Source organism: Corvus hawaiiensis, chromosome 19 (genome assembly GCF_020740725.1).
Source record: "Corvus hawaiiensis isolate bCorHaw1 chromosome 19, bCorHaw1.pri.cur, whole genome shotgun sequence".
NCBI lineage: Eukaryota > Metazoa > Chordata > Aves > Passeriformes > Corvidae > Corvus > Corvus hawaiiensis.
In genome coordinates, this window is record NC_063231.1 from 6911659 (window position 1) to 6926872 (window position 15214).

At 51.9% G+C, this 15214-nt stretch overlaps 3 protein-coding genes across 3 annotated transcripts; 1 reads left to right on the top strand and 2 right to left on the bottom strand.

Annotated features, from left to right (window-relative positions):
- Positions 1–249: 249 nt before the first annotated feature.
- EME1 (essential meiotic structure-specific endonuclease 1) lies at positions 250–4870 on the bottom strand. The gene is made up of 8 exons (XM_048323949.1): positions 4134–4870; positions 3923–4050; positions 3657–3749; positions 3119–3240; positions 2791–2923; positions 2153–2268; positions 942–1131; positions 250–593 (listed from the first exon to the last, which is right to left on the bottom strand). Exons 1-8 carry the CDS (start codon positions 4807–4809, stop codon positions 417–419), a joined length of 1635 nt encoding a protein of 544 aa, XP_048179906.1. The 5' UTR covers positions 4810–4870; the 3' UTR covers positions 250–416.
- An 83-nt stretch (positions 4871–4953) lies between these two features.
- MRPL27 (mitochondrial ribosomal protein L27) lies at positions 4954–8273 on the top strand. The gene is made up of 4 exons (XM_048323936.1): positions 4954–5032; positions 6487–6609; positions 7323–7390; positions 7851–8273. The coding sequence occupies exons 1-4, from the start codon at positions 5011–5013 to the stop codon at positions 8055–8057; spliced, it is 420 nt and encodes a 139-aa protein (XP_048179893.1). The 5' UTR covers positions 4954–5010; the 3' UTR covers positions 8058–8273.
- Positions 8274–8523: 250 nt separating this feature from the next.
- LOC125335915 lies at positions 8524–14647 on the bottom strand. The gene is made up of 5 exons (XM_048323935.1): positions 14517–14647; positions 13790–13911; positions 11781–11879; positions 11204–11368; positions 8524–9808 (listed from the first exon to the last, which is right to left on the bottom strand). The coding sequence occupies exons 1-5, from the start codon at positions 14602–14604 to the stop codon at positions 9662–9664; spliced, it is 621 nt and encodes a 206-aa protein (XP_048179892.1). The 5' UTR covers positions 14605–14647; the 3' UTR covers positions 8524–9661.
- Positions 14648–15214: the final 567 nt, after the last annotated feature.

Below are 15214 nucleotides of genomic sequence, written 5' to 3' on the forward strand. Positions count from 1 at the left end.
CAGGAGAGCAGCAGGAAGTATTCCTTTCAACGGAGGACATACCTGTCTATTTTCAAGACAACATATTAAGAGCAAAGGTTTTTCTTCAAAATTATTTATTTTATAGAAAGACAAATAAAACATCAGTACTGTAAGCTGTGTGCAACTCATGCTTAGGAAAGATGTTCACCATCTTTCTTGTGTAAACTGCTGCAATTCAGCAACTTTATCCAACTTTTTCCCTGCTACGATAAAGTCTAAATGTGCTTCAAGTCTTTAAACAAGGATCAATGAGTGTTATCTAAGCACTTCTTCACAGAAGAAAACTGAAAATTTGACCAGACAAACGGTAAAACCCTTATTCCCTGGAGCTACCGAGTGAAATTCAAAATGGAACACTTGAACCAGACAAACAGTAAAACCCTTATTCCCTGGGGCTACCCAGTGAAATCCAGACAGAGGTCAGGATCGTGGGAAGTCATCTGCAGATAGATGCGTCGGGACAGCTCCGGCCCAATGCGCCGGGAGGTGGCTGTCACCCCCTCCCCACGGTGCACAGGGATATTGGCCAGCATGTTCTCCCGCTCCTGGTCCGAGGAGCATCTCTCATAGGCCTAAAAGCAACACCAAGGGAACAATGAGATCACCCATTTGCATCCATTGCTCAAAAAACCAATCAAAGCTATGCACCTGTGACTGCTCTGCCCTTCCACAATGTCCACTCATTTTTCACTTGCTCTCTGCCCAGGTCCCATCTGTGAACTTGGAGAGTGGAGCCAATGCTGCTCCCTCAGTGGGGAGCCAGAAGAGTGGATGCCAAGGAATCAGTTCCTTCACTAACTTACTGAACCACTCATACAGAATCACTGTGTCTAATTTAATACTGATTAAATTACTTCTTCCACCCCTTGCATGAGCTGGCTGCCTGCACACAGTGCTGGGTATCCCTGAGGCATCCTCACCTGGATCAGAAGCTGAGGAGAAGGGTAGGCAGACACGATAGCCTCAGCCATCTCAGAGCTGACACGGTTAAATTGCTGTATCTGCCTCTTCCAAACTTTCAGAAGACCCTTTCCGGAAGGATCCACCTTCACCCCTCCGAAGCAGCCCTTCTCCAAGTAGAAAGAGAACCCTGTGTTCTCTCGCTCTCGCCTAGGGAGAACAAGGAATGAGGAAGCAAATGAGACAATGAGGCTGTGAAGAAAATCCTGTCCCTGCCATCTGTTGTCACAGAGCCAGAGCGCCGTCCCTCGCTTGAGATGTCAGAGACATCACTGGCATCAAAGAAATGCAAACAATTTGACCCTGTTTTCTTTACATGCATTACCAATTTCTTTAAGACCCAGATTGCTACTGAAAAAGAAACAATCCTGTACTCAGCAGCAATCCTGACACAAGCCAACTTGCAGACAAAGTGGTAAACAAGAATTCACCTTCTGGCTGTCAACCATAATAAAACACTTCTAGATGTCATTTTTAATGACATCTCATCTCTCCTCATGGCTGACATGGAAAATCCAGCAGCTGCTGTAATAGGAGTATCAGGATTGTGTGAGACTGCACAAGATGGCTTTCCTAGCTATCACTGTGCAACAATCTGCTGTCCTCCCTTGTCAGTGGAAAGAGCCAAGTGGTTCATTCTCAGGCACATCTCTTGGTTACACACTGAAGAAGAAAAGCTGGCACTCTAAGAGCCAGTCCTACTTGCATTCCCTTCCCACTCCAAAAATCTGACTGAGAACAAGAGCTCTACTTGATGGCAAGGCTTCAGTGTGAAACGTGAGGGTAGTGAGGCACCAGAATAAACTGCCCAAAGAAGTTGTGGATACCCTGTCCCTGGAAGTGTTCAATGCCAGGTTGGATGGAGCGCTAAGCAACCTGGTCTAGTGGAAGGTGTCCCTGCCCATGGCAAGGGGTTGGATTAGACAATCTTTAAGGCCCCATCCAACCCAAATGAGCCTGTGACTATGAAACCTGGGTCTGTCCTCACACCTCTGTGGGCAGGACATCAATTTCAAGAACAACTCCTGTGTTGAAGGAGCTGCATTAGCAGCTGCTCTGTCACCTGCACCTTTAAGAACCATTCTACCCTGTGTTGTACCTGCTATTCCTTCCCAGTAGCTTTAAGTGCAGCCTCTCCAAAGGTAGGACCAAACCTCCTCTGCTTACTCACTTGTATGGTGCCTCAGCCACAGCTTTTGTGAACATAGTGGCATATTCCCCAAGCTCCTCACTGCTCTCAAACATGCTGATTTGGACTTGTGTGCTCAGTTGCAGATCCACCAGGGCCTGTATCACCATAGGGAACAACAAATGGCACAATCAGTCTTGTTGCATCAAACCCCATTTTTGTCTGAAGCAGAAAAGGGTCACGAACACCCTGCTGTAGGACAAGAACCTTCACTCTCTCCCCATTTTGGAAACAGTTAATTTAAGACACTGAAGTATTTCGGGGCACTCTGTCTCCTGACAGCTAATATTGCCTCAGTGTCCTCTGAGCTGCCTCAGCTCCTCCGTGGCTCTTGTTACGAACAGGCCACCACCAGTGGGCTTTGCCAACGGCCCATGAAGGGCAAGAGGTGCTGAGACTGACATCAGTACCCAGGTGAACAAGACACATCAGTCTGTGTGGGAGCAGGTACATGACTGAGCAGTGGGGAGCTGAACCCAAAGAGCTCTGTCCACAGACTGATGGACTAATGAATAATGAAGGATGCATACTCCCATCTAAAAAATTGTGTGACTGGGTCAAATATTCAAATACTGGCAGACAACAGATGATGGCTGCATGTCTGTTTTAAAAGCACTCACTTCTTCCACATCCATTCTGGATAAGTCCAGGCCAGAACCCTTAACCTCCTTTTTTCTCCGTTCTCCCCGTTTCTCTTGATTCCCACTCGCTGCTGTGTGTCGCAGCCTTTGTTTTGGCTGACCTTGGAGAGACCTAAAAAGAGTAAAGTAAGACTGGGGTGACAGTCTGGATGGACCTTTGCTTCTGTTTCTTTCTAAAAAATGGTGGAACAGTTCTGGGAATGCCTCTTATACTCCAGTCTTTGCTAGAAGGAATTAAAGTAAACACCTATGGCATTTTTCAAGGCCAGAGAAAACACAGAAACATCTGGAGAGAAAGAAGCCTGACCTGAAGTAATTTTCCACTCCAATTACTGCCAGAGCCAGAATTTTCCCAGGCATTTTCTCCATCATATGAGCTACATAGCTCTGCAGGGTCTCCTTCTGCCTTCCTGCATAGCTATCAGCGTTCTACAAAGATGAATGGGAAAAACACGGAGTTAAACCATTTTGAGGTACACAGAGAAGCACTGCAAATTATTGCCCTCGTTGTAGGTCTGCAGATGAGTCTGTTCACCCTCGCTCTTCAGGGCAAGCAGGCAATACTTGATCCAATGTAAAGTTAGAGCAGAAAGAAAGAAAGAAAAAAAAAATCCCACTTGATGTAATAATAACTCTTTGGGAATGTGTGAAAATTTTAACTAGGGAAGAAAGCTTGTCAGAACTTTACATTATAGAACCCATTAATGGCTCCTAAACCCAGATTTCTGTCTTACTGAAATCCTGCATTCCTCCCACACCAAAACCTTCCTGCTACCAAGAGATGACAAAACACCGATTTTGCATCAAGGTATGTTCAGGAGCACAAAAGTCATGAGCGTTCTCACTTGTTTGTAGCTGTGAGCCATGGACAAAAACTCCTCCAAGCCAAGCAGAACCAGGACATTTGGTTCTTCTGTCCATTCATCTCCTCCTCCCATCTGTTCAGATATGAAAACAAACAGGCCACAGTCTGTTTAGGATTCAGACTCCCACTCAGAGCTCTGAGCGGGGAGATTAGAGAGTGTTTACTTGAGTTGATAAATACCATTACTACCGACTGCAAATAACACACGAAAAAACATGCAAGATTATCAAGATTTTATTCGCATACCTGTGATGTCACTGTCTTTCTCCTCCAGGTGATGCTGCAGGGAATATCGTGATTCTCAAACACACAGGAATAATTGGCAGCCTGCAGAGCACTAAGGATCTGCTCACCACCTTCTACCTGTAAGATGACTGAAATCGATGCATGGGTCAGGCCTCCAGAGAGAGGAGACAACAGTCAATACAAGGCAGGTGCAGGCTGTGAGGATAACTACCTGGATCTAGCACCACTGTTATGTATTTCTGGCACTCTCCTGGCCGCTGAGCTTTCAGCATCTGGGCAACGGCTCTCTTCTTCTCCTTCTCCTCCTCCTGCTCCCTCCTCTTTGCTTCCTGCTTCTCCCTTCTCTGCCACGCATTCTGGTAGATTGCCTCCCGTTCCTTCTGACTATATTGTCGCTTTTTGAGAGGGAGCGATGTTTCTGGCCTTTCTCTGCTTACCGGCGGGCTACTAGGCCTGTCTGAGTCGACTGGCAGGGAGCACAAGGAGGGTCTCTTAGCACTGCGCGTAGCATTCTCACTGTCACAAGCCACTTCTCCAGACGGCGCCAGGTCTTCTCCCAGCCCATGGCTGCCAGGAGAGATCAGGTCACCACTAGCACAAAGCCCAGATACCTCTCCTGTATCGCCAGCGCCCAGGCTGAAAGGCTCAGGCTCCGCTCCCTCTCTCATCTTGATCCTCTCACGCCAAGGGACGACGTCCATCACCTCCTCATTCACCTCTTCGCCCTCACTGCTCACCATCTCGACAACTTCTGCCGCTTCAGGATCAGGAGATGGTACCCGCGGGCGGCTCGGCCCGCCGAGGCACGGGGACGGCCGCAGCAGGGAGGCCAAGGAGGGCAAGTTCTCCTCCTCACTGCTCTCAGACCACGAATCGCTCTCCGCCATCCCCGCGCCCCCTCAGGGGCACCCGTGCCCGCCTGAGGGGAAAGCCCGCGCCGGCCGCTGGTTGGCCCGGAGGCGCGTGCAGTGGGCGGCGATTGGTCCGAACGCTCGCGACGCCGCGCACTCGGACCAATCGCCGCCCAGCGCGTGCGCGTGCGCACCGCCTTCCCAGCGGGAAGAGGAAGGGGAAGCGGCACCATCAAGATGGCGGCGCTGGGGCGGCTGTGTGAGTGAGGGGCTGTGTCAGCGGTTTGCCCTCTGAGGGGTGGGGAGCGGGGCTCTGGCCGTGGAGCGGGAGGGATGAGCTCGGGAGAGTGCGCCTCAGGGAGGTCACCCTGTGGATTGTCGCGCCCCCGGTGGGATGTCACGGCCGGTAGCACGAGGCTGAGGCTTTTGCCTTTGCCTGGAGCTGAGGCGGAGCTCTGGTGAAATGGGCGGGCTTGTGTATGTGAAACTGTAACTATAGTTCGTCTTTGCCTAATTTCCTGTAGATTGTCACGTCTCGGAGGCTTTAATTTACTTAATGGGTCATCTCCTGAAATTAATGGGGGTTTGTACCCTTTTCTCAACAGTATTTCATAGAATTATGGAAAGGTTTGGGTTGGAAGGAATCTTAAAGGAAGGAATCTTGTTCCAACTCCCTGCCGTGGGCAGGGACACATTCCATTAGACCAGGTTGCAGTAAGCTCCATCCAACCTGGCCTTGAACACTTCTAGTGATGGGACGTATTTCTAGCTCGCTGAGTGTCCGTGATAATTTAATTAAGTTAAACTAGTGGTTTTACTCAGGTTAAGGAAATAAGATAACCACTGTTCTGCGCTAACCTGCTGCTTAAGAGGCTAGATTCAGAAAAACTAGGTTTGTCTCCTAACTGCATGAAAGGCAGTACTGAAGAGATTTTTAAGATCATGATGATTTGGGTTGGGAGGGAACTTAAAGGTTATCCAGTTCCAACCCCCTGCCATGGGCAGGGACACCTTTCACTAGACCAGGTTGCTCCAAGCCCTGTCCAACTTGGCCTTGAACACTTCCTTAGACTGGGAGGATTAATGAAAAGACTGTGCTCCAGACTCCCTTATTGCCACTCCCATTGCTCTCTGTTCCTTCTTGGAGCCATTAATCATAGAATCACAGAACCACTAAGGTTGGAAAAGACCTCCAACACCAGCAAGTCCAACCTTTATGCTCCTTCTAGATAATCCTCAGACTGCTCCTGGCTGGTGATAGATATTTGTATATTGTCCAGAATTGGAGTCTGCTCATTTGTAAGATTTCAGGATGTAACTGTGTAAGTAAATGCCATTTGGTCAAAGGGGAAACTGAAACAAATCACAACCCATCTTTTCTCAAAGCACTGTTAGAGCAATCCACAGCAACCAGTGACATCTGTGCTGCATTTTACAAGAAAGAAACAGGAATTTGTGCACATCCTTTAACATTGTTGCTGAGAATTTAATTCTTACCTGGGGAGCAGCAGCAGCACTTGAGATGTGACCTCTTTTCAGGGAATTTAGGCCATTGTGGTCTAATTTATCCTGGAAGTACTTTTTGTTTCTCCCAGGGCTTTCCTTTGCCTTTAATTTTAAAGCCTGTCTTAACTGATATCCTTTACATCTGAGAAAAGGAATTATGTGTGATAGTTTTTCCAGCTGATGTTGTTGTTCTTTCTCTAAACCCAGTTCTAACCACTCCCCAAACAAGCTTGGTTGCTGTCAGATGGGCTTCTAAGAAAAGTGGGGGCAGCTCAAAAAACCTAGGTGGCCGCAGCCCCGGGAAACGCTATGGGTTCAAAAAAGTCGAAGGTAGGTCTGAGTATCTTATTTGCATTTCACTGGGTTCTTCACAGCTTCTCTCCCCTGGTACGTGTTGGTTGTTGAGTGTTTCAGGAGGAGGTGGGCAGGACACTTTTCCAGGAGAAAGGGAAGGGGAGGATCAGTGAAACCTCGTGATTAAGGGTCGCTGGTGGGAGGGCAGGGTGAGTCAGCTCCGGCCATCAGCCAAAATTGCCTACAGAAAATGTACTTGGTTCTAACTTTGCCTCTTCAGAGAGCCCGGGAGGAGGGAACGCTGTGGGACGCCTCATAACTGCACTGCACTTTCCCCCCACGCTGGGTGGAAAAACTGAGCATTTCCAGTGTTTACAAAGGAGAGAATTACAAGGCTTAGCAGAAGCCAAAGTGCAGATTCTTGCAGTTGAGGGCTTAATAATTATTAGCTTTGCTGATGGAAACATATCAATGTAAATGTAATAAAACAAATGCCTTCAGCAGCCAGAAAATGCCTTGTACCCTAGAAGCAGTCTTTTCAGAGATTTGACTTTTTGCCATGGTCTGTCCATTGCCCTTTTATTTCCTGATAACAGCACTTTTGTTCAGATGCTTTTAGCATTTGAAGTAATTTTTCCTTAGAAAATGCCCACAGAAAGCTGGGATTTGTAAGTCCTGGAATCATTTGTGTTCTGCCAGGGCTCTGGGGAGCTGTTTCTCTGCAGTCTGATTGTGTCACTCTGTTGCAGGTGCATTTGTCCATGCAGGAAACATTTTGGCTACGCAGCGGTTGATCCGCTGGCATCCCGGTGCTCACGTAAGGCCTTTTCTCTCTCTCTGGTTCTCAGAGAACAGCAGTGCCTCCCCAGAGTCCCACACTCACTGCCTCCTCTCTTTCAGTCTCATTCTTAATGTTCATCCCTGTGTTCTGTATATCCCAACACTGGGTTTCATGACCTGGTATTAGTCACAGAGCCTGATCAGAGCCTCACCTGTGTCCATGAGACTTAGGGAAGGTCTGCAAGTAATGGACATCCCAAAACACTTCTGTGACCTGACTGGGCACTTGTGCTTCAGGTTGGAAGGGGTGTCTCATGTCTCATACTGAGCACCATTGCACACTGGTTCCTGGAAGCAAGTTGTGTGATTTTATTTTAAAAAGTAAAGCAACAGATGCTGTTGAAGCCAGGATATCAAATGAGGCAGACCAGGGATCAGATCTGCTTTACTTGTGGGTGTCCAGCCTCTCCTTTCTAACGCTCCTCATCCTCTCCCAGGTGGGGATGGGCCGTAACAAGACACTCTATGCCCTGGAGGACGGGATTGTGAGATACACCAAAGAGGTCTATGTGCCCCCACCCCGCAGCAGTGAGAGCAGAGATGTGATCTGCCAGCTACCCAAAGGAGCAATCCTGTATAAAACCTTTATCAGTGTCGTCCCTACCACAGAGGTAGGAAGCTTCAAACTGGTCACCATGCTGTGAACCTGCTGTGTCACATGGGCACGGATGGGAAGGACAGACTACTACAGCTGTACTGGCCTCTGAGGACAAGAGTGGCTCTGAAGATACCAGGACTTGTTTAGGACTTGTTTAGGACTTGTTTTTGTTCCTGAAGTGCTTGTGATCTGTGTTCAGACAGAGTGAGATCACCTGCTGGCATTTTTAAGAGTGTTTAATAAATGCTGTGGGGCAGCTGAAGGTCTTGGTTGCACATGGAATGTGTTACCATGGTCATTTAGTATCTGGAGAGCCTGGTCTGTTGTGCCACTGGATGAATTCCCTCTACAATCACTCTTGTGTCAGTACTTGTCCCACTAATAATTCCCTCTATTTTTGCTCATTTTTAGTCACTACTGGTCTATTTGTACCTTAATCCACAATGCTGCAGAATAGATCCTTTTCCACATGCACCTAATGCTGTGTACCCGGAAGCTGGATTTTTTTACTCTACCTCACTCCCCTCAATGATTAACTTAAATACCTGAGTGTTCCATTCACTGGCCATGTGAGGCATGTTCACAGGCCTAACTCTAAGTCATTACTACGTTCAGGGGGCCTGGTAAGATGCCCATGTCTGGGCTGGTATTTGAAGCTCAGCAGCTGGAGGTGTATGATAAAGCATTATCCAGGATACTCATCCTTTTATCTTTGAGTCATTACATGACATTTTTGAGCTTATATTCCTCAAAATAAAGGAGCCCAAATTTGTTGTGGCCAAACTGATCTCATTTTATCTATAGGTTTGTAAACAATTTGAAACATTGACTCTGCAGTAGAAAACAGGTTATCAAAATCAGTACTGTAAGGACACCGGTGTTGACATTATTAGACAATTCTTCTGTTCTACAGAAGACCAGGTGGACTGGGTCAGCCACAACTGTCCACCTGTGCTTTGCAGCCTTCATGGAGACCAACCAGCTGTTCAGTCCATGCATCTGTCCTTTCCCAGCCTGTAAATCCAGTCCCATGGTTCAGCTTGGTGGTTGGTATTTGGGTATAACCCATGGACCTCCAAATCCATGTGAGGTCTGTACAGAACTGTTGTCAGTCACAGAGGCCATTGGTGCCAGAGTACACTGCAATGCTCCAGAGCACATCCCTTCTGCCCCTCACATGTGAGGATTCCCACCTGGCAGCCAATCCACATACAGTAAAACACTTGATAATCTAAGAAACAGGTGAAGCAGCACAACACCACCAGTGCCTGAGGTCTGATCCTTGGTACAGCCAGCAGCGCTGCCTCACAGAGGTATGAAATGCTGCTCCTGAGGAGCTCTGGCCTAGCAGACCTTCCCCTTGGCTTTCCTCTGTGCAGCTCCAGCAGCTGGACCTTTGCCTTTGGTGTTTGCCAGAGAAGAGTGAGCAGGCGTCCCCAGTTCCTCTGCTCAGTGCCATACCCAGCAATGGCTTTGTGGTTGTCCTTGTGCTGCAAGAGGGATGTCACTGATGGCTGGGTTGGGCTTGCCTGTGTCTCAGCTGATTGTGGATCTGGGTGAAGGTTTGGCCATTCCCTGTGGAAGAAAATGGTATCCCAGGCACTTCTGTTGCTGACAGCATGGGAAGCAGCAGTACACCCAGGCCAGGCCTTACACCGCAGTGTTTCGCTGAGTTTGGTAGCTGAGAGGGGCATGGAAAGGGTCTGGAACACCATGTCTGTCCAAGGTCTCTGAGCTTATTCCTGTTCCTGAGAAAGCTGGAGGATGCCTCAGAGCATGCTCATAAGGAGGTGGCATCTATTGAGAAAGGAAGAGCATTACACCGGATCAGAAATAACCAGGAGATTATCCCACCTCTTCTTACAGAGCGGATGAGAAGGCTCACAACCACCACCAGCCTGAAATTAAACCCCCGCAGTCCCCCAGCGCAGCCGGCTGTAGGCAGGGGAACACCTGGAGATGAGAGCATCAGTCTGGAACATAGCACAAACCTGCTGAGAGACACATTCTCCCCTCACACTCTGTGCCAGGTTCCTGCTCTTCCCTGTTCTCCTTCAAGGACTTGGCAGAAGGACAGAACAGACTTGACTTTTGTTGAGAGAGGGCTGTAATTTGTTTTCCCTTGACTAAAGAAAGGCTACTGGGATTTACAGAAGCACCTACAAAGCAGGCGTTGTACACAGGTTTCAGCAGCAAGTCTCACTGCAAAGAGAGAGGAACCTCCAGGCCTTGTCACATTTATTTTGGCAGAGCTGGGCTAGCTTCTTACCCACAAGTGACAGGAAGTGGCATGAGGATGTTGTGGAAGAGCTTCCAGTGCCATTCCTCAACTACTTATCTTTGGAGCTTTACTCTCCTGTGCCCTCACTGCCCAGGTTTCACAGAATCACAGAATGGTTTGGGTTGCAAGGGACCTTAAAGATCATCCAGTTCCAACCCCTGCATGGTCAGGGACACCTTCCACTATATCAGGCTGGTACTTTTCAGGCAGGTATCATACGACATAGCTCCAAACACTGAGTGGCAAGTGCTGACTATGCCAGACTTTATGGTACAGCTTTAAGAGCTCAAAATCTAGGTAAATTAGTGAACTTTTGGTGCTTTACTCAGGGTCTCAAACGTTTCTGTTCTGCTTTAGACAATGAGGTCTCTGAACAGGAGCATCTCGGGATGCTGCCACAGGACCTACTTGGCGGATGCACTCACTTTTCCCTGTTCTATTGTGGGAGGGCAAATCTTAAATATGGTAACAAGCAAAGTCTCCTGATCATTAATAAGCCATAAACATTTCAAGGTAATAGAAAGAGGCATCCCCAGGAGTGTCCTGCAGGGAGAAGGAAGCAAGAACCCATGAAAGCCTTAAGAGATCCAAAAATAACACTCCCAGCCTGGACTTGTATGGAGCCTGTGATCCGAAGAGCCTGCCCTTTCTCCCTGGGGCTCTGCCATGCCTCCTGGTACAGGCATTTCTGCAAATGCGCTGGGGGAGGGGAGATGGATCATTAACCAGCACAGATGTACACCAAAGGAGCCTCCCGTGCTTTCCGAGAGATAAAAGCTATCAGGGACAGGCAATCACAGAGCACAGAGTCCTCGGCTACCACCAGCTGCTGAAGCAAGACACAGATACGGACCACAGTGGTGACTGCCATGGGCTTCTGCCACCCCCGCAGTGCAGGGAGGGGAGCTCACCTCCTGGGATGGCTCTGCCCACAGCCCAAACCTGTCGGCAATCATCTGATGGATTTCCCGCTGGCGATCTTTCTTCCGCACGCTCTCGTAGCTTGGCAGGCGGGGCTGCTCCCAGGATGGGAGCTGGTACGTGCTGGGGGGTCCGACACAGAAGAGCTCGTCTCCCTAGAAATGCCCATCCCCAGAAAAAGGTCAGTGTGATGGTGGCTCTCTTCACTAGAAGTTCATGTCCTGATGTCACCTTGAGATAATTCAGGGTTCAAAGTTGTAGGTAGTTGTAGGCTTCTCTGAACACCCAGAGAGGAAATCCTCCCTCCCAGGATCTACCACTGGCACTTCATGCCCAAACACCTCAGGGCACTGTGGTGTCCTCTGCAATATTCCTTCCCTCCACATGCTGCCTCCCCCGGGGGTTTTTACGTACTGGCAGCACTTCCCAAAGTTGTGGGATAGCACCAGAGGATGCTGCCCAGCACCTTTTGCTCCAGGCAAACCCCATAACCAGAGTCTGTTTCCAAGCTCATGAGCACTTTTGCTACCATTCCCACCCAGCTCCCAGCAGGGACCCTGCCATCACCTGCATGCCGGGGTTCTCGGCAGCGCTCTCCAGCCGTGAGGCTCCACGCTGGGGTCCCACCAGCCGCTGGCTGCTGCTGAAGTAGGGCGGGGGGCGGTCCTGGAATGAGGAGGACATGAGCAAAGCTGAAATCCCTCACACCCATCCCAGCAGAGAGCAGAGCTCAGCCAGCTCGCATGGGACAGCAGGACCCTGGCAGAAGAAGAGTTGCTCCCTCTGCCCACGTGGCTCCTGCAGCTCTCGCTGCTGGCAGCAGCCCCTGCCTGTTTGGTGACACCAATGGCTCCGGGACATCCTTCCTGGCAGCACAGGGCCTGCTCCAAGGGCCAGAGCCAGCTGGAGCAGAGCATAGCCTGAGGGACAGTCTGGGTCCCAGGGCAGGGTTTCATTGAAAAACAACAGAACCATCTCTTTTTGGGAGACAACAAAAAACAACCCAACTATTCCACTGGTGTAGATAAGAGCTCCATCACATGCTCAGGGTTACAGAATTTGCAAGCTCTTATCTACTGAGGTTGTCATTTCAGGATAATGCAGCAAGCAAATCTGCAGGGCAATCGCTGTGCTATTCCGGAGCTGTCTGACTCCAGTTGAACTGGATTCCCTGTCCAGGTGTTGAGCAACAGTGAGCAGAAATGCTGTTCACAGAGAACAGCCCCTTGAGCCAGAGACAGGACTTGAGCCATGGCTGTACCTTGCTCTCAGAAAACCCCATCTCTGCCAGCAGAAACCAGCCCAGAGACTCCCAGGGCAACCAGGGATGCACAGGGAGGACTATGAGGATTTACTTTTGCTCTTAACAACCAAGGAACTGTTTGTCTTGGCCCTACAGCACAACTACAGAGGCTGCAGGAAAACAGCACCCAGCCATTGGTTCAATAACTGATGAGCAAAACCAGTGCAACTACTCCTGCCCAAAAGCTGCCTCACACACTACAACTGCTTCACTTTTTCTGAAGGAAATACATTCTATATATGTTCCCTTTCCATATGTAATTCTTTGCATCCATCCTTCAACACAGCCCTTTGCTAAAGGCAAGATGCCTGCTTGAACTTCCCACCCCAGAGCTCAGGGAGCACCCCACACTGCCTCAGGGAGTAGCTCTATAGGGCAAGGGAGCACGGCAGCAGAGCCCGCTCCCAACGTGTGCCATGGGCAGGCAACAGGAGGGAAGAGAGGGAAAGGAGTGGAGACAATGAATCAGACAAGGACACCATCAGTGCAGCCTGTTTCCACAGTGATTTCTGCTGGGGACTTCCCCGCCTGTGCTGGACTGTTAGATTTGCCTTTCACAGCACAAGCCTCTCCATCCCTTGCTAGTGAGGCTGAACATCCACTCTTCTCTCAAGGACTGTGGAGTGGTACCTGCAGCCCTCCCCTCAAGAGCCATCCCTGCAGCTCTGGAGGCTGAGCTTTCCCCAGGCAGTCACTGCCACAAAAGCAGCGCTGGCTGCACACACTGCTCTTTTTCCATCAGCTTCCCTAGTTGAAAGCCAGCCCTAGGAAATTACAGATGCGAGCGAAAGGGCTTTGTGTCTCACTGCTCCTTCCCCAGGAGCTGTGCACAAGAGAGCCAATTGTCAGGGATGCGAGTGGCTTTGTCTGCTTTTGCCCTTAGCTTCCAACCCCCTTCCCTGCTGGGCCCCTTCCCTATAAAGCAGAGCCCGACCCCACACATGACTGTGCAGGGGGAGGAGGACCTCCCCCCCTAAGCTGTGTAGGGAGCAGGGAAGCCTATTAGTGAGGCCTTGGAGATACAACCACAATGGCACAGCCAGGCAGGACTGGGTGGGTGGATGGATGGATCTCTGGGATAGAGTGGGAGCAAGGAGGTGGCAGAGCCCAGCTCTGCTTGGAGGTCCCATGTCCATCAGCAATCCTAACCAGGCTACAGGAGGGTAACCAAGCGGTGCAGCCCCACAGACCCAGCCTAAGGGAACAGGAGCTCAGGGACCAGAGGGGGACTCCTGGGCAGGAAGAATAGAGGGAGGACTTGGAAGACACTCACATACTGGCTGGGGGTCTGGAACAGGCGGCAGGAGCAGAGGAATTGGCAGCACATGGGGTCCCGGTGGTACAGGAGCAGCAGCAGGATGAGGATCGCCACGATGAAGACGGAGGTGGACACCGCTGCCAAGAGACGTGAGAGGCGAGAGAGCCGGTGGTTGGATGGGCCCGCGGGCTGCCTCCTGCTCTCGCCCCGCGGCTTGGAGAAGCCCCTGAGAAGCCGGTTCCACCTGCTGCCCGTCCCAAGAGCGCTAAAGCCCCTTTGCGCCCAACATCTCTCTCTCCCTACGAGACCGGGAACAATCTGCAGAGCCGGGAGGGGCTCACCCCATCCCGGACCGCGGCCGCAGGGACCGACCCGCGGGGACCGGCACCGGCACCCCGCCCGGGGCTCCCGGCTCCCTCAGCACCAAGGCAGAGCGCCGGTTCGCCAGCGCTCCGGTCTCCCGGGAACCTGCGGCTCCCCCTCGGCCCACGCGCGGCTCCGCGGAGCCCACCGGCCCCGCCGGCCCCCGCCGGCCCCCGCCGCCGCTCCGCTCCGGCCCCACTCCCCCGAGCCAGCGGGACCCCCCCGGATTAGGACCGGCCGCTGCAGCGACCGCTCCCCCGCTCGCCCCCGGGTACCGCCTCATCGGCACAGCCCGGGAGGCACCGGCAGAGGCCGATCCCGCCCGGCGGCCGCCCCCGCTCCGCTCCCAGCCCCGCCGGAGCCCCCGCCCGCCACTCACTGGCGGCGATGACGATGGCCAGGACGTTGCTGTCCATGCTGGCGCTGGCGGTCGCTGTGTGGCCTGAGGCCTCCCCGGGCTGCGCCATCCCGACCCCGCCGCCGGCAGCCCCTGCCCGCCGCCCGCGCCCCACAGCCCGCGAGGGGCGGGGCGGGGCGGGGCGGGGCCCGGGGCGGGCGGGCTCAGCCGCGGGGCTCCCGGGGCTCCCCCTTCGGACACACGTCAGGGCCAGCCCGGCTCATCCGCGGCCTCCTGCCGGGGTTACCGGCGCCCCGCGGTCCCGGCCGAGCGGCAGCCAGGCCGCGTGTCACTGCCGGGATCGGCGGGCACGGGACAAGCCCAGCGCTGCCCCGCTCCTGCGGAGGGAAAGCTGGGCTGTGCCGCGGGAGGCTCCTGGCCGCGCAGGCAGCGGAAGGTGCCCGCTCATTAGCTGATTAACACCTTAATTAGGGGCCATGTCAACGCTCGGTACCCGGGTACCTTCAGGGCACCCGCTGCTACGGTGTAACCGGACTCAGCCCGCGGCTCCGGGTCGTTCCCGAGCTCTCACTCTCCAGCCCCAGGCTTTGAAAACCCCGAGCTTGATTTTGGGTCACACATCACCCATCTGAGGAAGGTGACCCTGCCCCAACACCCTCACCGGCCCTGCCCCGGTGCCCAGGAGGGATTTACACCCTCGCCGGGGACAGCCAAGCTTC

Bases quoted from the DNA above. Each gene is read 5' to 3' on its own strand.
- EME1 (XM_048323949.1), bottom strand. From the start codon at position 4,809: ATGGCGGAGAGCGATTCGTGGTCTGAGAGCAGTGAGGAGGAGAACTTG. The intron at 2,924-3,118 runs GTCAGGCTTCTT...TACTCTTTTTAG, and splicing joins GGAGTGGAAAATTACTTCAG to GTCTCTCCAAGGTCAGCCAA. The intron at 594-941 runs GTGAGGATGCCT...TGTTGCTTTTAG, and splicing joins CTCCTCAGCTTCTGATCCAG to GCCTATGAGAGATGCTCCTC.
- MRPL27 (XM_048323936.1), top strand. From the start codon at position 5,011: ATGGCGGCGCTGGGGCGGCTGT. The intron at 5,033-6,486 runs GTGAGTGAGGGG...CTCTAAACCCAG, and splicing joins GGCGGCGCTGGGGCGGCTGT to TTCTAACCACTCCCCAAACA. The intron at 7,391-7,850 runs GTAAGGCCTTTT...ATCCTCTCCCAG, and splicing joins GCTGGCATCCCGGTGCTCAC to GTGGGGATGGGCCGTAACAA.
- LOC125335915 (XM_048323935.1), bottom strand. From the start codon at position 14,604: ATGGCGCAGCCCGGGGAGGCCTCAGGCCACACAGCGACCGCCAGCGCC. The intron at 13,912-14,516 runs GTGAGTGGCGGG...GTCTCTTGGCAG, and splicing joins GGCCATCGTCATCGCCGCCA to CGGTGTCCACCTCCGTCTTC. The intron at 11,369-11,780 runs GTGATGGCAGGG...GGGCATTTCTAG, and splicing joins CCGAGAACCCCGGCATGCAG to GGAGACGAGCTCTTCTGTGT.